Genomic DNA, 27,967 nt, shown 5'->3' on the forward strand with positions numbered 1-27,967 from the left:
GGGCTGAACCCTAGGGAACAGGCAGAGGCAGGGGGAATCTACAAAGGAGCCAGAGGAGGGGTGGTTGCTGGGGCAGGAGATGCCAAGGAGGAAGAGTGGTCAGCAGAAACAAAGACCACAGAAATATGAAGTAAATAAGGCCTGGAAAGAGTGTATTGTATTTGGCATTAGTAGTTCATTAGTCACCGCTTAAAAATAATTTCAGGATGCTGACAGAGGCTAACTGTATTGAGGCCTGATTGTATTGAGTAGAAGGGGAAGCCAGGAAGTGTAGACATTTCTTATGAGAAGCTTGGCTGTGAATGGAAGAATAGTAAGCAGGAGAAGCATCTAGAGAAGACAAAGCATTGAGGGAGGGTTTTGAAAAAAAAAAAATCAGGTTATATCTGAGCTTGTTCAGAGATTGCAGAGAAAAAGGTTTACCCAATGTCACACCATTTATGCTAGAAGTGAAAGTAGAATTTATTTTGTCTCCCCCATTAATTGAGATAACATATATGTAAGAGTTTTAAAGACTATGAAGTATGATGAGAATTTAATATGGTATTTTCATTTCTGCTATATCATAACTACTTACCAGGAAGTAAGTGCATTACATTTTTTAAACTATATAACATTCCCTTCATCTCATTTCCCACCAAAAGAACCTCACTGCTATTCATTCAGCAGTTTTTAAATGATTGAACTGGTATGAATGGCCTTTTGTGTGCTTCCTTGTGAGGGATTTCTGAAGTAGGTGTTAGCCAACCTGCATGTTTCTGTTCACCTGTTCTGAGCTGACAATTGGATAGGTTATATAGCTAGGTAGCCCTGATGAATACCAAATGCTCAGCTCCTTCTTCATGGGGATGCCTCTTTCTGATTAAAAAAATGAGCAGTATAACTCCTGTCAAAGAAAAACTTGAGATATTTTAGATTCTAGGCCTCCTAAGTCTAAGATCTCCTTCAAAACTCTGGAAGGACAAAATTTATTCTTCCTGCCAGCCATCTAAACAGACATTGGCTTATAAACCCAAGATGTTCCACAATGCTTTGGATATGAATCTTAATCATTTTTGTTCAGTCTGACAGAAGGTAAAAGTTTAACCATCTGCAATTTAATTCTGTGGACTCAAGGGCAGAAATCAATGACCTGATATTCAGAAGCCTATGTTAATAATTCATTGCATTTTTCTCTCCTCCTAATATGCTTCTATAATTTATAAGTAGAGTCACGGGGCTCTTGCTTCTCAATACTCTTTTAGATCATACGCTCTTAAATGAAAGAATAGTTCCCAACATCTATGATGTGTATGGTACACACAGATTGGATTAGGAAGTCAGGGACATGTGAGCAATGACCTGTAAGATGTTGTTACTATGTCTCTCTAGCTTGAGTCTTCTTGTGGATAAGAATTTGTAGCCATTCATAATCATACTCATTACACCTTATAAAGGATTATACTCAAGGGCAAATCATATCTTCCATGAACATTGCTCCTGTTTAATGCAGTGTCTCTTGCATGCATGGAATGACTGTCACTCAGAAGGTCTCATGGTCTGAGGACAGACTTGACCTGGAGGTATACCTTTATTTTTATGACCCTGTGTGTAGCGGTAAGTTTCCTCAGTCCAGACTGCCTACTCTTTGCGTGAGGCAAGGTTTTTCTTCTCTCTTACCTCTCTTCTTGGTTCTCCTCTGAATCATCATTTCCCCCCCCAAGAACAAAAAATGCTTATGCTACTTTTGTTTGTCCAGAACCCATATTTTCTCAGTTCGCCCACATATGTTGCCCGAGCAACTCTTATTGTAAATGTTTTCCCTTTGGACTCAGATTGACCTGGGTTTGAATCATGAGTGCTTTGGGCCAGATATTTAGTCTCTCAATAACTAACTTCTGTCGTTTGTAAAACTGGAATAACACTATATACTTTATAACATTTGTGGGAGAGGGAAATACAATATATGGAAAAAAGTATATAACAAGTTCTTGATAAATAGTAGTTGTAATATTAAATGGGTTAAATTTTCTTTCCTTCCTATAAAATACTACTTATTTAATCATCTATTCCTTTGGGGTGTCTCTATCAGATAGATATCAACTATAAGGATGGCAAACGAATATTTCTTGTAGATGTGATTTATTTAGGGGCCAACAGAGGCTGCAAAGTAAAATGGAAAGAGTGCATGGCTAGAGAGGTAGGAAGATCTTGGTTCTGGCCTTGCTAGTTCTCCTATTAACTAGAAGTGTGACCATGTATATGATTATCCATGCATGCAAAACTATAAGCTATCAGGAAGATTGCATTTATCATTGATGAAAGAGTAATATCAGATCCTTTACACATTTTAAATTTCATGTAAACCTCAAGTAGATTGACTTTGATTCAATTAAGCAAATATCTACTGAGTAACCATTATGGACTGTGCCTGGCGATGTGAGGGATAATAAACGGAGAATGCATATGCACACGTTCTTATTGAGGACTGCTATTGGTTAGATTGTGTCCTTCCCGCAAATTCATACGTTGAAGTCTTAACCTCCCAGTACATCAGAATGTGACTTTATCTGAAGACAGGGTTTTTTTTGTTTGTTTTTGTTTTTTTTTTTTTTAATTTTTTTAAATTTAACATCTTTATTGAAGTATAATTGCTTTACAATGGTGTGTTAGTTTCTGCTTTAAAACAAAGTGAATCAGTTATACATATACATATGTTCCCATATCTCTTCCCTCTTGCATCTCCCTCCCTCCCACCCTCCCTATCCCACCCCTCTAGGTGGTCACAAAGCACCGAGCTGATCTCCCTGTGCTATGCGGCTGCTTCCCACTAGCTATCGATTTTACATTTGGTAGTGTATATATGTCCATGACGAAGACAGGGTTTTTACAGAGATAGTCTAGTTAAAATTAGGTCATTAGGGTGGACCTGAATGCAGTATGACTGGTGTCCTTACAAGAAGAGGAAATTTGGACACGGACACACACAGAGGGAAGACAACATGAAAATACGGGGAGAAGACAGCCATCTCCAAGCCAAGGAGAGAGGCACAGAACAGATGTTCCCCTCAGAGCTCTCACCCCAACCCTGTTGACACGTGCTGACAGCTCGGACTTCCAGCCTCAAGAACTGTGAGACAATATATCCCTGCAGTTTATGCTACCCAGTTTGTGGTGCTGTGTTATGGCAGCCCCAGCAAATTCATACAAGGACCAATTATGTGCTAGTGACTGGTAAAGTAACACTAAACCAGACATTGTTTTTTCTCTCAGGGGAAGAAGTTAGGTAAAGAAGCAGATAATTCAGCCCTGGATGATAAGCAGGGTGCCATGAGAGGCCACTGAAGAATACTTGAGCAATACCAAAGAATTCGTCTTAAAGGGTCCCCTTTAAGGAAGGAAACCCTGAGTCACATTTTGAAGTAAGAGTTACCCAGGCTAAAAATGAGTGCAAGAAGGTATTGTTCTGGGCAGAGAACAGTGTGCGCAAAGGCATGGATTTGTGAGCAAGCGAGGCACAATTGTAAGACTATAATAATTCAACACAGCCAGAGTTTAAAAGAGGTGAAAGGTGAAGCTAAGAGGTGGGCAGGGTCCAGATCAGTAGAGGAAGTCTCCACAGAGCGAGGAAGTCTCCACAGAGCAAGGAAGTCTCCACAGAGCAAGTAGAAAGACCAGGGTCTTAGGGAATGAGTCTTTCTTGAACAAGGAATCAGGAGGAGATAGGCTATGTTAGGTAGGAGGGAAATCACACAAAACAGGAAGGTATGTATTTGGCAGTGAGAGTTCTGGTCTTGGAAAAACAGAGGTCCTCTTGAGAAGTCGTGGGGAGGAGGTAGAAAAGTAAGGAGAAGTAAGATAAAGAGGTCCCTCAAAGGACCAGAAGTACGACAAACCGTGAGGGCTTGGAGGGCAGGGCCCACATCCTGTTCAGTGTCTGCAATCTAACAGGGGCTCTATATACATTTGCTGAGTGAACGAAGGGAGCAATGATGAAACAGTGTGGTTTTAGTGAATTGAGCGGGAACTTCTAAGTCAAAGCAGTTTAGTTTTAAATCTAAGTGCTGCTGGGGAATTTTAAAAACTTTTTGAGTCTCATTATCTTCGTTATTAGTAGGGGGGTACTAATACTTACGGATAGGGATATGGTGAGAATTACATGGGATAATTTATATGAAACTAAATAAGACTTAAAAAATGCCATCCGATCAATATTTATTGAGAAGCTACTTTACACCAGGTACTGTTCTAGGCTTTAGGAATACAAAGATAAATAAGACCCACTCTCTGTCTCTAAGGATCTCACTTTCTAGGGTGGAAGGCAGACATCTGAACAGATAACATAATTGCAATGAGATACAATAAGGCCTACCTTAGGGCTAAGAAAAGGCTGCCAGGAGTGCACAGAGAGGGGCAGTCAGGCAAGCAGATGACAGAATGGCATTAGGGAACACTTCCTGGAGGAAGGGACGCTTAAGCTCAATCATGAACAATGCTGCACAGTGAGGTGAAGAAGGAAGAGGAAGGAATTCCAAACAGAGGGAATAACAGGTTTCCTCTGCAGCTGTGTATTTCTAGTTCCTATGCCTGCACAGTTCCCTTGCTGAAAATACACTCCAGTCTGACTGAGAAGAGCAAAAACACCCTCTTTGCTCTTGTCAGACTCCTGAAGGCTGGATCTTGCTCTGAATTTCCTCAGTTATTGGCTGGGTTCTCTGTAAACCAAACAGGCTTTCAGGAACCTTGCTGGAGCCACCTGCCTGATTCCTTACTCGCTTTTTCCTTTCTTCCTTTCATTAAACAGCTACTGTGTCTACATGTGTAAGCCAGGGGTCGTACCTGGAGATATAGAGGATCAAAGCATATTCCTAACTCTCAAATCGTATTTCTAAATCAAGTGCAAGGTAGCAGCAAATGATGGCCTATTGACTAGATCTTCCTGTTTTTTTGTAAATAAAGTTATATTTGAACACACCCATTTATTTGTGTATTGTCTATGGTCACTTTCATGATACAATAGAAGTGTTGAATAGTTGCAACAGAGACCATATGTCTTTCAAAACCTAAAATATTTACTATCCGGCCCTTTATAGAAACAAGTTTGCTGAGCCCTGTTCTAGTGTTTGTGTGGGGTGGAGGTGGTGGGGTAGCTGGACAAGTAAACTGGTGATACGGCGCAGCAAGGTGGGGGAAGAAGGGCTCCTGACCCATACGTGGAAGGTCAGGGAAGAAGTGACAGTTAAAAGAAGTGACAACTAGGCTAAGAACTAGAGGGTAAAAGGAATTAAAAGGGGAAGGAAGATCATTCTCAGCAGAGACAACAGCATGTGCAAAGGCCAGGCAATGAAAGAAAAAAGCAGCTCCAGACAACAGTAAAGAGAGGAAATGATAACAGGTGAGGCTGGAAAATAAGTTGGGTCAGGCAGGTCGTAAAGGTCATTTCCTGAATATGAAAGCCATATTAAGAATTGTGTAAGTATAATGTCCCTTAGGGAATTGAGAATCATTGAAAGATTTTAAGCAGAGTAGTGCTAAAGCAAATGTGTGCTTTAGAAAGATCACCTTGGAGTAATCACTCTGCAGTAACATTGAACACTTGTTGGACATTTATTCTATGCTAGGCCTGTGCTAAATGTGTGGTACACACACATGTATATGGAAATGTTTACTGAGTAGCTAGGCGGTATTGGATGCCCGGTAGAAAGAGCTGAAGAGTAGGGGCAGCTACGGATCTGTGAGAACCAACGATCTCCTGATGGATGGACAAGTTGAGCACCACCCACCTTTAGAGGCAGGAGGAGGATTAGGAGAATAGGAGTGACTGGAAAGGTCAGTGTATGTCACAGAACCCAAACAAACTTCAGTAAGGGAATAAATACCGACAGGGAGCAGACAGTGAAAATCAGACATTGAAAGAGGCCAAAGAGAAATGAAGTGAGAAAAGAAAGGGGTGGGGGTGGTAATTTATCAAGAAACAGGTTACAGCTGACTTAAAAGAGAACAAACTGAGTGGAAGGGCTGGGACGCAGGCTGGGTTACAGAAGTAAAGGACGTGACTGGAAATGAGACAACGGAGGTCATTGCCACTGTTTGAGAAATCTGTCCATTTCTCAAGCAATGAAAAATGATTGTGGCTGGATTTCTTAAAATTAGTCTGTAATTCAGCAGTTTTAGCAAGTTTTTTAATTCATGAAGTAAATTCCTCATCCCAGAGATCTGGTCATTTGATTCAATACTGGAGATCAAATTATGCAAATATGCTGCATGACTAAATTAAAGGCCATTTCATGTGAGCATTAGTTAGGGATGGTAGCTATAGTACTGAATTATTAGAAAATGGGGCAGCATATTTTAATGCTTAAATATGTAATCAGAGTAACTTGCAGGTGGAAGAAAAGGCTCTTTTGTCCTTCGTGTCACCAGATTAGAATTGTGGCTACTGTTTTTTCTGAAGGCCATTCATCCTTCTCAGATGGCCATGCCTGCACATGCCCTCATTTCTGAGTTTTCTGCCGCACAAGCAATCTTCCAAGGCTAATGAGAGCTACAAGAACAATTAATAGCTCTGCCAGCACCAGTATCGTACCCTGCATTTTTAAAGAGCTCAAAATATTAAATAACAAGCCCAAAGAACATTTCTCCTGGACCTCTCATTACATTGATTTTACAGGTGAGTAAACCGAATCATACAGAAGTGAGACAGTGGGCGCGAGAAGTCTTACTTCAGTTCTCTCTCACGCCACTGCGAGGCTGTTGCCTGTTATACTTGTAATTAAGCTGTTGTCTAGATAAAGAATGACTCCCTCCTGGCTTTGACTGTTGGTTACCAACAGATTTTAAATGCCAGTAGTTGAAAAAGAAAAATATTTTTTTCAAAAGTGGGTGTGTAACTACTGGCCTAAATGAGTTTAGAAAATTATAGCTGCACTTTCAATATAAAGCCACCTACTCAACTCAGAGCCTAGCCTGTTTCAGAAGGAAGGCGTAGGGAGTGTGACAGGTATATTTCTCTTACGCCTTTAAATCTCAGTAATTTTATAACATTTTCTTAAACAATATTTGAAACAGAAAAACATCATGGGGGTTATTAGTCTTACCCTTTAGAGACAATTTATTTTTCTGCTTCACAAGTTTAACTTCTTACTTGGATCATGATATGCTGCTAAGATACTCAAAAGGTCATTTTTATCAGGTCAACTGCAAATGGGGCTCTTATTACAGAAGAGTTATTTATAAGAGGAGAAAAGAAGTAAGTCTATTAGCATGTAAAATGTACCACAAAAATGAAAAAAAGTTTCAATTAAATACTAAGAGATCAATCTTGTTCAAATCTTTGGTTCAAATGGATGACTTCCTAGAGCTCTGTGACTCCACTTCAATGTCTAATAGGCAGTACTCACTTTGACCTTCACTATGTTCTTTATGAATACTACCTACCCAAGTGTACAAAAATGCTAATTCACGTAGGGCTCCAGGTATTATTTTTATATCTTACTCTGTGCACATTTTGAACATTTTAACAGTGATCAAAGCACCCCAAGTCAACCTAGATGGCAATTGCTAGAAAACACAGGAGATGCTAAAAAAAATAAGTTGGTATAATTTCATTCTTCCCCCCTTTTGATTAGAGTTTACAAATATGATTGTTAGCCAGAACATGGTGAGGCTATGGGTCAGTTTTCCAAGTAATATAAACTTCTTAATACAGTCTTTGGACTACAAATCTACCATAACACTGCCAGTGTTTTGATGTTATTGGTATCTTTATTTTCCATTACTCCATGCTATGATAGATTTTACCTCTTCTATTGCCTACTGTAATTTGCTTCTGAAAAAACAATTGCTGGTAGGTAATATGCTGAAGGATGGTGATTATACAAAAGGATGAGGGGCAAGATCCCCATGATATAGTGTGTGTATACACGTGTGTGTGTGAGCACATGAAGGAATGTGTATGCAAATAATATGATATGTCTGAGAGCAATACTGTAACCTGCTTGAGGTCAAAGACAATATATTGTTTACTGTTATATCCCTAGTAATTAACACTGTCCTTAGCACATTGAAAATGTTTGAGTGTTTGTTGCATGAATGAAAGAAGGGTACTAACGCTCTATGTTCCCACTGGCAAAACAAGGCTTCCAGTTTAAAAATGAGGCCAGAGGTCCAACTACAATAATCTGCTGTGCATCCAGTTTTTATGGGGAGATTTCTATGTACACAACATTATGCTAGGAGTGTGAGAAAGGCAAGGAAATTGAATACACAGAACTTGGACTTGAAGAGCTTCCAGTCTAGTTGAGGAGACAAGATATATACAAGTGAAAGCTTAACTCCTAATTCTAGAGAGTGAATAATGGCATGCCAAATGTAATTTTTCATGCCAAATACAACCACTATATGAGATCAGAGAAAAGAGAGGCTGCTAAGGACTGGAGTCCTTAAGAAAAGCTATACAAACTAGGTAGAAATTGAGTTAGATCTTAGAGGATAAAAGACAGAGGGGAAGGAAAGGAAATAGCTGTGAGGGTTGAGGGAGAGTACAAATGAGCAGTCATCAAGACAAGAATAGATATTAATAGTTTGAGACAAATTTTAGGAAGCAGTCATCAGACTAGGAAAAGACATGATGATAGAAACATATATAATAAGAAAGTAAATCACCATGGGCATTTTGTACAATAATCACTTCATACTTAAACTCCTTAGCGAAAAGAAAAAAGGTAATGTTGAAACAGACACATTCTATATGTTGCAAAGTTGGGGAAAACAGGTGGGATGTCAGAGGACCACGGTGGCATTCCCAGAGGCTAGTGAGTAGCAGGTAGACATGCCTAACTAGATGGGAGCTGATGATATATGACATCAGAGGGAATGAACAGGTAGAGTGGGGCTTGGATAAGTCTTTAGACAAAGGGTTTCTGTGTTGAAGTTTCAGACTTTTGATTGCAACATAGATCTGACTTTCCCAAAGTCTTAGGTGACCAGATGTACTTTTGTAGCTATTCTTTGTACCAATTTCTATTTATTTTACATTTTTAAGGCTACATAAATGTCAATACTGTGTACAAAACTATTCTGCAAACCATGACCAGTTACATAAAGAAAAAGTTTGGAATTCTGACTTTCAGATATTTTTTAAAAATTGACACATCAATAAAATTAAGAATAAGTGTTAAGAGCCCAAAGGAGAAGCAATGATTGATAAATATTTTAAAATAAATGGGGGGGGGGGGTCCTTCTTTTCTAACCATGCCTAAAAATTGATGTAAGAAATCTTTATTAAAGTTAATCATAGCCATGTGGATAAATCATCCATATATTGTGTTTATGTGTAAGAGAACATAGAACAGAGTTAACAAAAAAAATTTGTAAGGCTTTCAGTAAATACTTTGAAAGTTACTTATATGAACCCTTTGAAACTCATATTCATGAATGGAATATTGATTAAATGGAAAATTAACTCTTGAGAATGTTTCCTAAATAAAATATATCAATGCATGGATGTACTATGATATTTCAACCAACATTAATTATATCCTTTTGATGTCTCTACTGTCTTGTTCTAAAAAGCTAATAAGACCTGCACTTCATCATAGTTAATAGGAGTGTGGTGCTTGTTGCTTAGGCAACAGGATGAATAAATGCAGGTCAGAATGTGCTTCAAGAAAAACAAAAGCTAGAATATGATACTGAGTGCAGATTAAGCAGGTCCAACAGATTTTTTCACCACATTAATGAAATCTATTTCTTAAAGTTGGCTGATCATATTAGTGTACTTTAACTAAGTTCATAATTAAATAAATTAGATTATGGAGATCAATAATTTTTATAGAGATAGAAATTGATTTTTTTATGATACAAGTAGCAAATAAATGGTGTACAGCAGTATGTAAAGCGATGATTGATGACACTTTTATGATTTGCTTCATTTTCATAATTAACTCCTCTGAATGATAACTCAAATTTTTAAAGTTAATTCTGTTTCATGTAGTAAGTATTTGATTATTCTGAATTAACTATGTTTTCTTAATTTCTGAAAAATTATATACAATAATTGCAATTTAAAAAATAAAGACAATAATCTATGGAGAAGATCAGACCTTGGTTTTGTCACATATGTCCAGGATTTTTTGCCTCCTGGATACATTTTGGAGTGCTTATACATATTTCATTCATGAATGTTTTTTCCGATCTCCAAATGCTTATTAGAAATATGTTTGATTAACCTTTGCATTGGGCTTTCAAAAAGGGATTATATTTACTCAAAAGTGTTTAACATTCAGAGGAAAGTTATGCTGAATTAAAATTTTCCAAGCAGACAATCCAGAGAATCCAAAGACCTACCTAACCTCTCATGGGACCAGAATAAATTTGGACACAGGTTTGAGGAGTGGGAATGAGAGAGTCTTATTTCAAGTAGAGATAAGGAGAAAGAATAAAGACTTATCCAAATGCGCAGTAAATATAATGACAATGAGAAGACTTTCATTCTACTTGATAGTTCCTCTAATTCTTAGTGTCATCTGTTTAGTGTCCTAAGTCTGTCCTAATTCTGCTCAGTCTGTCCTGACTCTTAGAGCAATTGAAGCAATTTCACTTTTCCCCTATTTTAATACCCACAATATCTGTCTAATTTGTGACAGTATTCTTAAACATGAGAAAAATAACAGTAGCTGCAGGTCTCATTATAAAAACAGCTTCATAAAGAGTTCCATGGATACAATTACATAGAGCTCATATGTCTTACAACATTTATGCAGCTTTAAAAGAAAAAGCTCAGGGGGCACACATTTTTGGAGAAGCAGCAGAAGTTTAACAGTCTGAATAATTTTCAAAGCTACAATAGTCAAGTCAAGCTTGGAGAAAATAATCTCTAATGAAAATAAAAAGACATGCCTATCTCAGTACTGTGTTATCAATTTTGTTACTAATAGGCTTCAGGTGTCAGCCCCAGCATTTTGTTTAGAAATAGCTATTAATTGTTTCTGCAAGCCATTTTGTGCTACATGCCTATGTTATGTAGCTCTGTCTAAATTTAGGGATCAGTAATATGCGTGATGGGACCTTAAAAGCAAAGAAAGCTAATAAGGACTGTGACGTAGCTTAACAAGGGAAACTGATGAGCACTGGGGGAGGTATGTGAATGATCAGAAAGCTGTATTATGGGTCTGCACGTTTCCCCATCCTCCTTCCTCACCTATATTCCTCGCAGTGGGAAGTTTGCACATACCAGGTTTAGATTGCAGGCAGACCAGTATTCAGAAGTACATGAATGTACTTAGTCCATCATCCTCTCCTTCTAGATATTGACAGTTAATTGATGGAAGTGTTTGTTTTCTACATAAAGTAATAAACAATACCTCATTGCTCTTCAATCAGCCTGTGAAGTAAGTGAAAGCTGTCTATAATAGACCATTTGAATCAGTTTGCTAACGAACTAAAGGTCATCCACACAATTTAAACTGCTTATTGAACAATTATCAGGAAAAAAAATGATCTTCACACCGTAAACATAACAAATTGTCTAATTAATTACTAAACGCTGATGCGCAAGTGAAACAATATGTGTTAGGAATCTAGAATTAACTGAAGAGTTCTATAATCTAACTGGGTATTCTGAGATTACAAATCTATAAAAATCACACAAAGAATGACAGGGAGACTATAAATTTAATCTTCTTTCACTGCCTATAAATAGTACTCTCACCGGTTCATTCATATAATACACATGTATATGGATGCACATAGATCTCATTTTTCAGCAAGTGCCTATATGTTACACAGTAAGTTCAGTCCTAAGGGCATCCGATTTTCTAATGCGGTTACGTATATAAAATTGACCGGTTTTGGTGCAAATCAGGCTGCCTCTGAGCCGTGTAAGACACATAAGAAGCAAAGACAGACAAAAGGCAGCTCCGTGGCCACAGAAAGCGTCTTACCATAAACTGCACATTGTCAAATCCATTAGCCATCAGGTGGTTCTCGTACTGAGGTAGCCCAATGCTTTCCAACCATTGTCCCACTGTTTGGACAGGGCATCTGGGTCCTGTAAGAGGATGAAGAGGGAAGCGTTTAAGCAGGGAGTAGCCGTCCACGGGGTAATAGCGGTAGTCCTGGGCTGAGAGGTGGCATTGCCACATCATGCTCCTGGGAAAGTTGCTATCAAAGGAGCCCGCCAGCTTGACAGATTAATGTTCTCAGCGAGAGAGCAAAGTCAGAAGTAAAACATAGTTTGCCAGGCAGGCTGTGGAGTATGACTTGATCCTAGCTCCACATTTCTTACATATTAATCTTTACTACCGACCAGTACGTCACACAGCCCCCAAAACCAGGCAGCAGAAGAAGGCATATCAAGCTGTCAGCTTAGGCTGGTCTGCATTCTATGTGATTGTTGGAGTACTCCACAACGAGCAATGCACGGCCAGCAGCCAGAATTCTTTTTATCAAGTACTCCTACACTCATCAGTATGCAGCTCCATGCTCCTTGCTCCCCCTCGCTCGCTCCCCTTCATTACCCAGCCCAGGCTACACCTCGCATTTTCAATAATAGCCATCAGATAAGGCAGATTTTTTTTGTCTGCAAGCTGTAAGCCTGCTGCTGCTGCTTCCTCCTACACACCCATCCAACCGTCAATCTTGAATGATGAGAGCAGTCAAAACAAATGCAGAAAATAGCAAGATTCAAAAGCAAACCAAAGTGCTTAAATCTGAATTGAATCTTCATACTGGTTATACGTTACCGAGCTATTTGTTGTGGAATTTTACGTTTCAAAAGAAACACCAGGAAATGCAAAGCTTTAACTATAGCTTATAGGGGAGCTCCCGACAGGTTCCCTTTTTGCTCGTCTTTCCTTTCCTTCCCTTTCTTTTTTTTTAAATGCAGCACAGATAAATGTTTCTGATCTAAAGCTTTACAGTGTTTGGAGAACAATTATTCTCTTTCTTTACCTTGCTGTATCAAAATGAACCACTCTGAGGAATTTTTTTTCTTCTTGAATTGCTGCAAAATACAGAAACTGCATCGCAATCTTGAAGTCAAGATAATTCATTTCTCGTTTGCGAGGCTTCTTCCAAACAAAAATATTATTAGGCACAAGAAATCCTTTTCCTCTCTGATATTTATAACCCAGTCTACCAGGGTTGACATTCTAAATTAGCTACAGAGGTAACACTACTGGGTAGAATTTTTTATAAAAAAGAAGAACCCTAACCAAAAATAATTTAAGAATAACAGATGTAAATGTGTGAGTTTTACTGAATGGCAGACAGACTAATTTATTTAATAATTGAGAGAAACCAGAGATTAATAATAGAACCCATAGGAGTAGATCATGGAACGAATAGACTCTTACTTAAGATTGAGAGAGAACTTGCAGAGCGGTTAGTCTACCCTCTCTCTTAATGCAGGAATCCCTTGTCACAATGTTCCTGTAAGAATATCATCCAATTTAGGCTTGAATACTGCCTGTAACAGAGCTCTTACTACTTATCAAGAAGCCTCCATTTATTAGAAAGGTATTTTACTTCCTGGCTGACTCCTACTCACTCAATCCAGCTCTGCCTTTGGAGTCACACAGACTGGGAACACTGCCTTTAACACATAAAGTGTTTTAAAAATTAAAGATAACTCTCATCCCCCCAGAACAGTCCTGGCACATAGTAAGTGCTCAGCAAATATTTATTGAATAAATGAAACATGACTTTCCTTCTTTCCCCAAATCTTATCTTTCTGTTTCCTTTCTCTTTTGAAGAACATTGTCAACCTCCCTAGCACACAGACATTAAACTGCAAAACATCTTGCACTCCCTCTCTCACCGCTGACATCAGTTCCCAAGTTCCACTCATCCCTCATCGTAGTATCTCTTGCATCCATTTCCTTGATTCGAATTCCTCTTTCATATTTATGGAACTGACATCTAGTGTGATTTTGCTCTCTTAGTTCAGGCCCACCTGGTGTAATACAACTATGGCCTCTGTGTTCGTCTTCTTACCTCTGATTTTTTAAAATCTAGTTTATACGTGGATGTCGGAATAATCTCTTTAAGACAATTTTGATTATCACTCCTTATTTCGAAACTCTTGCATGGTTTCAACTGGCTTCAAATAAACTCCCAACTCCTTTGATGACATTTTGGGGTCTTCATGATTACTACAAATCCTCTAATTTTATTTCCGTTCCCCCAGTGCTCCAAGCATGTGGGATTACTGGCTGGTCTTTAATGGCAGCCTGTAACATACTTGGGTTTCTTTTATTATGTCCCCACATTTATGCCTCTTCTTTGGCTTTGGATCAGATGATATTTCCTTTATGAAACACTTTCTAGTCCCCCTAACAGGAATGTTTTAAGTGGCATTTACATACCGTCTATTATAACAAATATTTTTTGTCTAACATTATAGTTATTTGTGTACAAGATGTATTTCTTGAATGTAGGAATATGTCTTGCTAATATTAAAAGTAGTAAGGATTCTTTATGCACCTGCTAAACCAAATAATGTAATTTTCATTTCACAATCCAAGCTATATAAAATCTTCCTAGTTTCAGATTTAAATTTTTTCAAGTCTCTGAATTTTTTATTTAAAAGAAGATATCTAGGTTTTTAAATAGAAACGATTGGGTTCTAGATCTCTTAAGAAGGTCAAAAAGTTTGTAGCAGTTTAGGAATCTGTTTTAAGGAATTCAGGTTGCTCAATATTACCTATATGAGAAGTTGATAGCAAGACACTATTTGTCCTTGGCCAGCTCTAAAGCTGGTACACGGTAGAGTTAAAAGGTAGGCATCAATTACAGCCTCTCTTAGGGTCACATCCACATTGTTCCTCCTGATCATTTTAAGCTATGGATAAGTTACACAAAGATCGAGCAAACATGACAATAATTTTTTGGTTTGGTAAAGCATATGCTGATTGGCCAGCTCCTCAAATCTCATCTCATCTCCTAAGATGCAAACCAGGGACCAAGTACCTAGAAGAGTGCTACACACATTCTAGGCATTAACTTGCCTTTGTTAAATGAATGAACACATGACATTGGAAATGGCTTTCATGAGATTTTCATTTCTTAAAAGAAAGAGAGAGAGAAGGAGAGAGAGAGAGAGTGAGAGTGAGAATGAGAGTATGAGAGAGAGAGAGAGAGAGAGAGAGAGCTTATTTCAAGGTCCAGGCTGCTGTACAGAAACAGCTCAGAGAGAATACTGGTTACTAATCACTTTACAAATCTTTATATAGACTGACTGAATTGTATTCTTTTAACTATTCAATCATTCAATTTCAACTCAGTAATTCTCATATGTTGGTGAAAGGTTTTAATGCAGTGGGGAAGTAAATTGGGAGAAACTGGGGTAGGGGGAGGTGGTGAGGGAGAGGAAGGAAGAAGAATGAGACCTTGAATCATGCTGTTTCTGGTTCTGTTAAAGTATTTTCTCATGAGCCAAACCACTGAAAGAACCCTTGTTTGGGTCTGAAGATCACTTTTTAAATAGTGTTTACATATATTTCTTACTTACTTGTAATACTTTCTTGGAGTCTTAAAATTCTTAAGCATGACATCACATTATTGGGCAGGCCTCTTTATTCAACTAGAACTTCTTTAAGTTCCAAAAGGGAGATAAGAGGAGGGAAAGAAGAACTAACAGTTCTTACTCAGGGCTACTATGTTCCAGGCAGTGTGGTGTGGATTATTAGCCCCACTTACAGGTAACCAGTATTCTCTCTGATTGCCCTCATTCCAGCTTGCTTGTAGGGCTGAGGTTGCATGTCCAGAAAGGCAGGCTGAGATGAGAAGACCAGGGGATACCATCCCTGCCCAGTGCCCACCATCCCTGCCCAGTGCCCAGAGCAGTGGCTCAAAGATTTTGCCAAAAGGTCCTTAAATACAGACAGCTCTATCTCAAGGAATTGATTTTATTTGAAATAGAGTATGAGGAAGTTCAAGCTTAAGGTGATTATTAAAAACAATGGAGATTTTGGGGTAAGCGATTAAAAGGAGGCATTAGGACAACAAGCTAAAGCTAAATGGTAGGCAGATAGTTTTAGAGAACAAGGGAAAGACATAGTTAAGAAATGCCCTCTTGGGGTAAGACCAAACTTCAAAGACTGGCCTCAAAAACTACTCCTGCCCAAATGTAATTGGAGCAGACTCTGGAGCAATTTGTATATAAGGGAATTGTCAAAAACAAGAGAGCATCCAGCTGGCAATTAGGGAAAGCTAATACCTGAGTGTGATACCAAATGAGGCAGACAGCTTAACAGAAAGATTAGGGAAAGATACAAAGAGGACTCTGCTATAATCATTATCATCCCCGGATGACTATGCACATGGTCAAGGCTCTACCCATGAATGAATAAATACCATGTAATATATCCATAAAATGGAATATTATTTGGCAATAAAAAGAAATAAAATGCTGATAGATACTGCGACATGGATAAACCTTGAAAACGTGCTAAGTGAAAGAAGCCAGTCACAAAATACTGTATATTTTATGATTCCATTTATATGAAATATCCATAATAGGCAAATCTATAGAAACAAAATAGATTAGTGGTTGCCTCGCGATAGGGATGGGGAATTGGGAGTAAAAGGGGAATGACTGTTGATGGATATAGTGTTTCTTTTTAGGGTGATAAAAATGTTTTAAAATTCACTGTGGTGATCATTGTACAACTCTGAATATACTACAAACTACTGAATTATACACTTTGGGTGAATTGAATGATACGTAAATTATATCTGTATAATTTACAGTTATTGAATAATAATAATAAAATAAAAATAATATAACAGTTCTTAAATTTTCTATAAATTTATAACAACACAAAACACACACATAATTGCATATCAAAATACATTGTTATTGTTTTATGTATTAGTATTTTTAGTGCTCTATTTTTTTTTCTTTTTCTATTTTTCTTGGTTACTCCTTCCCCCAGTCCCTCCAAACCATCTGTATCATCCATTCTCTCATCAAGGTAAATCATGTTAACAAACTAGTATGTATCTTCACATGTATTTATCCATTGCCGAATCACACACACACACACACACACACACCTCACAGCTATGTACAAATACATACGCATATATATATATACACACACACACACATGCATGAGAAGTATATGTAGGGGTATTTTTGGATATTGTTTCTTAAAAATAGAATCTTACCACACGTTTCTGAACTCTACTTTTCTCATTTGACAAAGCTTTATGAAATTCTAACAAGTAAATAAGCTCTAATTTGTTCTTCTAAATAGCTGCATAATAGTCCACACTGTGGATACACGATATTTTATTCAGTTCTTTGCCTGATATCTCTAGGCTCAACTTTTCATTTTCTTTTTTAAAAGTTCGTATTTTGAGATAATTGTATATTCATGCAGTTATAAGACACAGTAAGAAAGAGATTCTGTATAGACTCACCCAGTTTTCCCCAATGGTAACATCTTGTACAACGGTAGTATATCACAACCAGATAGTTGGCATTGATAAAATCCATTATTATTCATATTTCACCAGTTTTACATGCACTCATTTGTCTGTGTGTGTATATGTTTAGTTCTATGCAATTTTATCACATTGTGTGACCATCACTACAGTCAAGATAAAGACAGTACCACTACAAGGAACCCTTCTGCTATCTTTTCATAGCCATGGCCATCTCTCTCCCTGTCCACTCTTTAACCTCTGGCAACTACTAATCTGTTCTCCATCTCTATCATTTTGTCATTTCAAGAATATTATATGAATGGAATCATACAGTATATACCTTTGGGATTGGCTTTTTTTCATTTGGCATGATTCCCTTGAAATCCATAAAAATTATTCTGCTTGTCAATAGGTCATTCCTTTGACTGCTGAGGACTATTCCATGGTATTGGTGTACGATAGCTTGCTTAATGATTCAGCCATTGAAGGACATCTGAGTTGGTTCCAGTTTTTGGCTCTTATGAATAAAGCTGTTATAAACATTTTTGTATAGGTTTTTTATGTGAAAATAAGTTTACATTTCTCTGGGATAAATGACCTATAGCTAGCACCACACTTAACCATGAAAGACTGAATGCTTTCTTGCTATGTTCAGGAAACAAGGCAAGGATGTCCACTCTCATCACTTCTATCTAACATTGTACTGGAGGTTCTAGTCAGCACAATAAATCACAAAAAATAAATAACATGCATACAGGTTGGAAAGGAAGAAGTAAAACTGTTTATGTTCACATATGACATGATTATCTGTATATAAAATCTCATGAGATTCACATAAAAGCTACAGAATAAATGAGATTAACAAGATCAATAGGATATAAGATCAATAAGATATAAGATATAAGGACTATAAGATCAATATCGAAAATCATTTGTATTTCTATATACTAACAATAAACAATCAGAACTTGAAATAAAAAAATCACAATTTACAATAGCATCAAAAACATGAAATTCTAAGGAATGAACTGTCAAAAGACATGCCAGACTTGTACACTTAAAATTACAAAGCATTGCTGCAAGAAATCATATAGGACCTAAATAAATGGAAAGGTATACTGTGTTCATGAATTGGAGGACTCAAAATTGTTAACATGTTAGTTCTTCCCAAATCTATCTGTAGATTCAGTGTAATCCTAATAAGAATCCCAGGAGGAGTTTTGTTTTTTGGTTTTTTTGGTGGAAATTGTCAAGCTTCTCCTAAAATTCATACAGAAATGCAAAGGACCAAGAATGAACAAAATAACTTTGAAAAAGAATAATAAAGTTAGAGAAGGTCAATTCTTGACTCCAAGACTTACTATAAAGCTATGGTCATCAAGACAGTGGTGTATTGATTTAATACAGACATGCAGATCAATAGAACAGAATAAAGGGTTTAGAAATTGACATCATATAGAAGATCAATTTATTTTTGACAAAGGTGAAAAGGCAATTCTATGGAGAAAGGAGAGAATTTTCAATGAATAATGCTGGAACAGTTAGAGATCCATATGCAGAAAAACAGATTTCAATTCATATCTCATACCATATATAAAAATTAGCTAAAAATCATAGGCCTAAATATAAAATCTAAAACTATAAAACTTTTAGAAGAAAATTTAGGAAACTAATTTAGGAAAAATCTTGAACTTGGGTTAGGCAACACAAGCACAATTGTAAAAGAAAAACTGATCATTAGGATTCATGAAAAATTTTTTAAAAATTCTGCTCCTTGAAAGACACTGTTACAAGAATGAAAAGGCAAACTGCTGACTAGAAGAAAACATTTGCAAATTGCATGTGATAACAGACTTGTATTCAGAATATATAAAGAACTGTCAAAACTCAGTAATAAGGAAACAAACCAATTTTTATAATGGGCAAAAGATCTGAACAGAGATTTCACCAGAGAAGACATATGGATGGCAAATATGCGTGTGAAAAGATGTTCAGCATCATTAGATATTAGGAAATGCAAACCTATAATGAAAACCATAATGTGATACCACTTACTAGAATGTCTAAAATTTAAAAAGGCTGACCACACCAAGTGTTGACAATGATGTGAATCAACTGGAACTCTCACACACTGCTGGTGGGAATGTATAATGGCACAACCACTTTGGGAAATAGTTTGATAGTTTCTTAAAAAGTCAAATATACCTCTTCTACATGGCCCAGCTATTCTACTGTTGGGTACTTACCTAAGATAAATAAAAGCATATGCCATGCAGAGACTTGTATACGAATGTTTATAGTAGCCTTATTTGTAATAGCCTACAACTGGAAATAGCCTAAAAGTCCATCAACAGGTGAATAAACAAATTGTAGTACACCAGCACAATGTAATAATACTCAGCAATAAAAAGGAACAAATAGTTGTTGCATTCATCACACGGAATAAATGTCAAAATAATTTTGCAGAGTAAAAGAAACCAGACCCTCCAGAACAGTGTAGATTCTGTATGATTCCATTTACATAAAATTCTAGAGAATGCAAACTTACCTATACTGACAGAGAATAGATACCTGGGGGTGGAAAGAAGGGGAGTGAAAGGGATTATAAAGGAACATGAGGAAACTTTTGGAGGTGATGGATATTTATTGTCTTGATTGCGGTGATGGTTTCACAGGTGTATCTAATTGTTAAACATCATACTGTACACTTTAAATATGTGCAGTTTATTGTAGTTCAATTATACTTCAATAAACTTAGTTTTAAAAGTTTTTCAAAAGTAGGAAAAGGAAATAAAGAATGATAGGAGAAGAAAGTGACTCATCTTAAACAAAATTGTCAAGGAATGCCTCTGAAAAGGTGAAATTTGAACAGAGACTGGAATGTAGTGAAGGAACAAGCTGTCTGGTATCTAGGAAAAGAGAATTTGAGGCAGTGGGAAGAGTAAGTTCAAAGGCCAATATCCTACCCTATGTGGTAAGGGCATGATGATACTAACTCACTTTTGACATGTTCATAACTATTCTCATTGTATATTGTGTAGCTATTGAAGGCCTAGGCCACTGAAATAAATGTATGCTTACTCCAGGGTATGGTCTGAAAACTGTTATAACTGTATTAAATTAAGTCCATGATACCAGTTTAGGTCTCTAAAATTAATTTTTTCTTTTAAAAGTAGAAGGCAATTCATATTCTGATTAATTTCAGATAATTTCTTAATTAGGTTCTAGTTAATTGGGGAGGGCGTAGGATACTTCTTTTGATACTTTATTAATTCCTTCAGCATTGACTGATTTCTTCAACAAATATTTATAAAGTATCTCTTGTTCCTAGCATTTTGCTAGGCAGTGGGGATATAGCTTTGAACATCCCTGCACACATGTAATTTATAGGCCAGTGGAGAAAACTGGTTTACTACTTAGAAAATGTCAATTGAGATTAGAGGAATTAAAACCTAGAGACATGGCTTCTTATTGTGACTGTATAGAGAGGAGAATGAATTAGAGAAAACAGCTTAAGTGACTCCAGGTTCCATGAGCAAAAGAGAAACACTATCTGTTTCAATGAGGTGCCTCTAGGGTGAAATTGATGAAACAGTTAAGATGGGTAAAATGATTGGCAGAGGTGACTGTTATCAAATTTGTTAAACAGGAAAATGACATTTAGGAAGGGATAGAGGAGAGCCCCAGGACAAGAGTTAAAAAAAGAAACTGGCTAATCCCTAAAAAATGTAATAAATAGCTGTTTATCGTAGCACCAAGGTAACTGACATAAGGCAAATACTTTTCAAAGAATGTGAGTTTTTCCAGTGATCTAAACTATATATAAAGCAAGGGAGCTAATATTTATTACAGGTCAGGCCTTTCAAATATTATCTCATTATGCAAAATAATAGCAAACCTGCATTTACTACGGTCAGGTTCTATATGGTCTATATGTATTAACTCATATTATTTTCATGACAACCCTGTGAAGTACTATTGTTATCACCTCTTTTATAGGGGAGAAAAATAAAATACAGAAAGGTCATATGTTGTTTAAAGCTGCACAGTTGGACCTAGAACCCTGGTAGCCTGGCTCTAGAGCCTAAGCTTTTAGCTACTACTCTATCCTGCTTCTCTGTTCCAGATGCACAGGGTACGAACCTTGCCCTTTTACAGGAGGGAGAATGTTTACCCAGACACATACCAGCAGGTTTGTTTTAAAAAGGGTTTCCCAGTTGTTCTGCTAATTCTCCTTCCCACCCTTCATCTTACATTTGCGATTCTTGGCTTCTGAAGTACAAAGCAATGAGAAGAAGCCGGAAGGAATACTGAGGGGTGGGAGAAGGGTGAATCCTATCACTTGGATATTTTTATTTCACCCTAACAAAGGGCTTTTCTGTGCTTCTGAGAGACTGCAGCTTCCGTATTGTTTCCACATGGGTGCTCAGCCTCTCCAGACTGAAATGCGTGGATGCCTGTGCTGTGTGTCTAGGAAGACGCTGCCTCCGTGCGAGGTAGTGCAGCACGGTGGTTAAGGGCCCAGACTCTGGAGTGGGTTTGCCTGGGTTTGAATCTTGGCTCTTCTCTATTATGTAAATATTTGCTTTTTCTATTCTTGGGATGGAGCATGTAGCAATATAAAGAGTACCTTTCTAGTGGGCAAGTTTCTGGGGCTTAGTTCCTCTTCAGTAAAGTGTGGGTGACACCTTACCCCACCTATCTTATGGTTTTGTTTGAAGCTAAAATTAAATAACATATGTGAAAAACCACTTTGAGCTACAAAGAGCTATTCAGATGCTAGGGCTGTATAATTATCTCTACTGTCAGTAGAACATATACTTGTGTTGTTCATTCAGTCTCTCAATCAGTGTCATCAGTGCTTTTCCTTGCCCAGTTCTCTTTGTTTCAAACAGACAAAAATGCGTGGGGCAAGCAGTCTGGACAAATAACAGAGGAAAGCTCATGGTACTGTGAAGTGATCAGAATCCCAAGTCCCATGATGTCATTAAGGGCTTGGTCTTGTCTAACACGCACCAATAGCCAGGTCTTTAGCATCAAGCAGTCTGCTCTTCACATTCATTTAAAGTAAAAAGAGAATAAAGAGGGGGGGCAAGGAATGGCAAGAAAGGATAATTCTTATTCCTAGCTTCATAGTTAACAAATGAGTCTATTAAGTTATTTATTCCAACATATTTAAAATAAAAACTGGTCATTTTTTAAGAGACTGGTAAAAGAGTCCACTAAACTTCTTAAGAAGCCAATGTCCACATTTGGGAGAGAAATTTGCACATTCAACAAATAACTATAGCGTTGGTTTCTATGTGAGCCTGCTCTTCTGTCTTTTATATCTTGTAATACAGGTGTAGGAGCTTGGAGTGAACAGTGCTAATTCCTATAGGATAGTGTAACAAAGATCCTAACGATTTTATTCTAAACTAAAAAGTATCAATATCTCACTTTTCCAATCCTAAATATCCTCTGAGCTAAGAACTATAAACTACATATCTATTTTCCTAATGGAGAAAAATTGACAATGGAAATTAGCAGGAAGAGAGATGATGCAATAAGAAAAATGCTTCTTCCACTGATAAAAGGACAGCCATTCTGAAATGCAAAAACAGAAATGCAAAGCAGAGGTAGCAGACAACAGACGAAGCTAAAGGATTAGTTATTTCAGGAAATGTGGAATGTTGTGGGTCAACAGAGTTCTGGATCATAAAGCCAAGATTCAAACAGGAAAATTCTCCAAGATCATGCTTTGGTGTTTAAATGCTAAGGGAAGTCAGGAGCTCAGATTCAATTTTCCCTAAGGCCTTGAATTTATTTTGAACTAAAAACTTCATGGAGCACTTAAGAAATACCAGCCTTTACAAAACAGATCTGACAACTTCTGCTCTGGGGTATGGTCTAAAATAGGAAATGAAATTTAAGCCTAAAATGCTAAAATCTTCTGGCAGACAACAAAAAATATATAGGCCATACCTGATCAGAAAAAAATTGTAATTCCTTTGATTTCATTCTCGTTTTCCCTTCTTTTAAGGCTTACTAGCAAATGTTTGAATCTTCTCTGAGAAGCTGTATACAGCCTTAAGTCATTGAGGGCCTCCTATGTGCCAGTCATTGTTTTAGGACCAGGGAGGAAAGGGAACTTGTTCTGCCCTCAAGGATCTTATAGTCTAGTGGGGAGAAAATTACCATGCAGGATGATGAATGCTATAATGGAGATGTGTACAAGATACTTAAAATGTAGAAGGAAGGCAAGGATGCTTAAATTGGCTTGGGTAGAGAGTTTACAGAAGAGTCCATTTGATCTGTGACTCGAAGATTTAATAGGAGTTTGAGAGGCAAATAAAAAGATGACTGTGATAGTTAATTTATGTGTCAACTTGACTGAGCTAAGAGCTACCCAGAGAGCTGGTAAATGACTAGTTCTGGATGTGCCTGTGAGGCTGTTTCCTGAGGAGTTTAGTATTTGAATCTGTAGACTGAGTAAAGATCAACCTCACAAATGTGTGTGGGCATCATCCAATCCATTAAAGGTCTATTAGAACAAAACGAGTAAAGCAGATTTACTCTCTGCTTGAGCTGGGACATTCATCTCCTCCTGTACTTCAGCACTGGTGCTCCTGATTCCTGGGCCTTTGGATTCAGACTGAATTACACCACAGGCTTTCCTGGTCTCCAGTTTGCAGATATCAGATTGTGGAACTCAGTCTCCAAAATCGTGTGAGCCAATTCCTATAATAAATATCCTCTTATACATGTCCATCTATACTTCCTATTCATTCTGTTTCTCTGGAGAACCCTGACTAATATAATGGTGTTCCAGGCAGAGGGACTAGTATGAGGGTTACAAATGATTTAATTTGAGTAAAAAAATGATTTAAATGATTCATTATTACTGGAATTTGAAGGTTATATGTGCATGTCTGGGGAGGGTAATGCCGTAGGAGACAGGGCAAGGTAGGTGGGTAGGAGACAGATAATCAAGGAACTTGTACGCCAAGAAAAAGAGTAACTATTTTCTTTCTCAAGAACAGAGAGATATTTGCCATTTGCAACAACATGGATGGACTTGGAGGGCATTATGCCAAGTGAAATAAGCCAGCCAGAGACAAACACTGTATGATGTCACTTATGTGTGGAATCTATAAAATACAACAAGGTAGTGAGTATATTAAAAAAGAAACAGACTCCCAGATATAGAGGACAAACTAGTGCTTACCAGTAAGGAGAGGGAAGTGGGGGAGGAGCAATGGAGGAGTAGGGGATTAAGAGGTACAAATTATTATATATAAAATAAGCTACAATGATATATTGTACAACACAGGGAATATAGCCAATATTTTATAATAACTATAAATTGAATATAACCTTTGAAAATTGTGAATCGCTATATTGTACACCTGTAACATATAATATTGTATATCAAATACACTTCAATAAAATGAGAATAAAAGAAAAATAAGAACAGAGAGATATAATCAAATTTTTGTTATACAAACATCATCTGGGAGGATGTGAGAGACAGCATAATGCCCAGAAGAAACTGGAAGTAGGGAGATACAGGAAATCTGTAAACCCTTCCTCTTATAGAACAAATAGACAAAATAACCCAAGTAAATATAGCGGACAGTCTCTAAGCAGAGGGGATTCCAGATATCCTCAGTCTCTTAGAACCTTCCAAAGTAAGCTCTGGTTGAAGAGCTGACTGCATTTCCTGTGAAAGAAATTTAGCTTGCCATGCCTCAACTGCAGAAGTTAACACAAGGGGTTGATTCTTCCCATAGAGAAGATTTTGTCTAATTGGTTCAAACTTAGCTTGATAGTCATGGCAAATGAACAACCTTTGATTGCCAGAAAGACAATACCAAAATTCCAAGTGTTCTGTGTATGCATTACAAAGTGGTGAAAAGGAAATTAATCTATGATTATTTTTTAAAGATGAATGCTGTGAAGATTAAAAGAATTAATAAATATGGACAGTACTTAGAAGAGTACTTGGCATACAGCATGCACTGAACAATTATAAGTAAAAATAATAAAAACCATTTGCTGTAATAATAAATATTAGCTATATATTATTAGCTATAATGGTAAATATTTACCTATAATAAACAGAATACATACAACAATGTTATTAATAATAATATATGTTATTAATAATAATTATTAATGTTATTAATAATAATAATGTTATTAATAATTGGTCTGAGTCATAAACAAATTTCAAAAAATCAACTTGGTGAGTCAGTCAAGTACTGTCTAAAATCCATGAAATCCATTTTTGAAATAATTCACTAAGAAACTGTGGGTCAGACTTAACACTCGTTGCTCTTTAACAGATGCACTGTGATTAAGTATGAACAAAGATAAGACACCAAATTCATTCAATCATCTTAGCCTGACAATTTAAATTGTTCTGAAATCTCATGGGCAGGGTAAATACCTTCTGTGACAGAGACTTGTTTACTTTCTTGGTAAAGACAACTGATAAATCTCTGATTTCTATAAAACAGAAACCCTCTGCCTCCAAATATTTTCAACCTCAAGGTTAATGCTTATTTCCATTTTCCACTAAAATCTTGAAGATTCAGGGCTAAAGACTTGGTTTTGCTTCATTTTTCCCATCAACCATAAAATGTTTCTTTAGGTAAAGTGGGATGAGTTTTGAGAGAATTTGGACCTCAAACTTGTGTGTAATCCTTCACACCTAAGACAATCTCAGCAACTTCAAATACAAAAAATTTAATCTACTTCATATTGAAGCTTTGGCTGAAAATTACAATATAAACCCAAAGTTTTAAAAAGGAATAGAACCATCTTATAAATGTTGAATTAACAGACCAAAACCTCTTTATACTATTTTATAAACATGTAGTTAGGTAATTTAAAATAAGTTGAGATTCATAATGACTCAAAGTCATGAAGGTAGAAAAAGTGCTTTCTTTTCTGTTTTCTATACAACTCAGAGCCCAATGTGGGAATCTGTCATGGACAGTTGTATTCACCATGCAGTATCTGTCCTTTTCTTCTGAAAATGACCCCAATTTTCTTGGGTCTCTTACCCCCTCACTCACTCTCAGTTCCTGTGCTTTGGAAAGAATTTCTTGCATATCATCTTCAGGGATGAATATACTCCTCTAAACTGCTGTGGTAGGTGGCTTGTAAGCTGGCCCCACTGATTACTGTTTCCTGGTATGAATAGCTTTAAGCAATTGGCCCTCCCCTTGAGTAACTTGCTTCTAACAAAGGGAATGCCTCAACATCATGAGGATTTCACTTCCATGATTAGAATACAAAGATTCTGTCTTCCACCTTACTAGGAGACCCTCTCCCTTGCTGGCTTTGATGAAGCACGTTGCTATGTTGAGGCCCATGGCAAAGAATTTAGGAAAACTGCTGGCCAACAGCCAGCAAGGAAATGAGGCCCTCAGGCAAACAGCCCAAAAGGAACTGAATCCTGCAGATAATCATGTAAGTGAGCTTGGAAGTGGATTCTTCCTCAGTTGCGCCTTCAGGTGAGCCCCCTGCCCTGGCCAACACATAGACTGCAGCTTTGTGAGAAAGCCTAAAGAAGAACCCGGGTAAGCCATGTCCAGACTCCTGACCACAGAAACTATGAGATAAAAAAAGGCGTGTTGTTTTAAGGGGCTAAATTTTATAGTAATTTGTTATGCAGCAATAGACAGCTAATACATCTGGCCACTTACGCTCTCCTGACCAGGGTATTTCATTCAGGGTTGAGCACATGGCCCAATTCACAACAATAAAAGTTAAACTCAAAACAAGAGGTTTTTGTTAATCCACCTTCCCCCTGCTACACACACAGGGCATTGTGAGGATATAGGCTTGGTGGTGTTGGCATTCTTACTCACGAGAGAGACTTTGGAACCTGAGGAAGAAGCCAGCGTGGAGGAGAACAGAGCTGAGAAAGGGAAAGAGGCCGGGTCCTAATGTACTCTTTTGAGACCTCAGGATCAAGCTGCACCTGAAACTTGAGTTTCCCTTAGAGTTTTGGATATATCCCTTACATATTTTTCAAATATAAAAAATCTGTTTTATACTTTGAAAAAATACCTTTTTGCTTAAGCCAGTTTGAGCTCTAAGATCCAAGATACATCATAAAACAGCAATTTCATTTCTTGCTTTTGGCCTTGTAAACAATATTTTACTCTCTGTATAAAATAGGGATTAGTTATTGATAGATCTAAAAAAATTGGTGGTCAGTGAAGGAAGTCTTTACCCCAGCACCTCTTGATTCTAAAATAAATTTTTTTTAAAGATTTATTTATTATGTATTTATTTTATTTATTTTATTTATTTTTAGCTGCACTCGGTCTTAGCTGCAGCATGCGGGATCTTTCGTTGCGGCATGCAGGCTCTTCGTTGTGGTGCATGAGCTTCTCTCTAGATGTGGCGTGCAAGTTTTCTCTTCTCTAGTTGTGGTGCACAGGCTCCAGGGCACATGGGCTCTGTAGTTTGCAGCATGCAAGCTCAGTAGTTGTGGCGTGCGGACTTACTTTTCCCATGGCATGTGGGATCTTAGTTCCCTGACCAGGGATCAAACCTG

At 37.3% G+C, this 27,967-nt stretch overlaps 1 protein-coding gene across 5 annotated transcripts in view; it reads right to left on the reverse strand.

Annotated features, from left to right (window-relative positions):
* The window catches only part of ANKS1B (ankyrin repeat and sterile alpha motif domain containing 1B), a 1,156,005-nt gene that overhangs the window by 395,976 nt on the left and 732,062 nt on the right, over positions 1-27,967 (reverse strand). For all 5 annotated transcript variants that reach the window (XM_059936736.1, XM_059936735.1, XM_059936734.1 and 2 more), the window contains exon 15: positions 11,922-12,028. In XM_059936736.1, coding sequence (XP_059792719.1) covers positions 11,922-12,028 — 107 coding nt within the window. The remainder of the gene's footprint in view (positions 1-11,921; positions 12,029-27,967) is intronic.

This window comes from Balaenoptera ricei, chromosome 10 (assembly GCF_028023285.1).
Source record: "Balaenoptera ricei isolate mBalRic1 chromosome 10, mBalRic1.hap2, whole genome shotgun sequence".
Taxonomy (NCBI): Eukaryota; Metazoa; Chordata; class Mammalia; order Artiodactyla; family Balaenopteridae; genus Balaenoptera; species Balaenoptera ricei.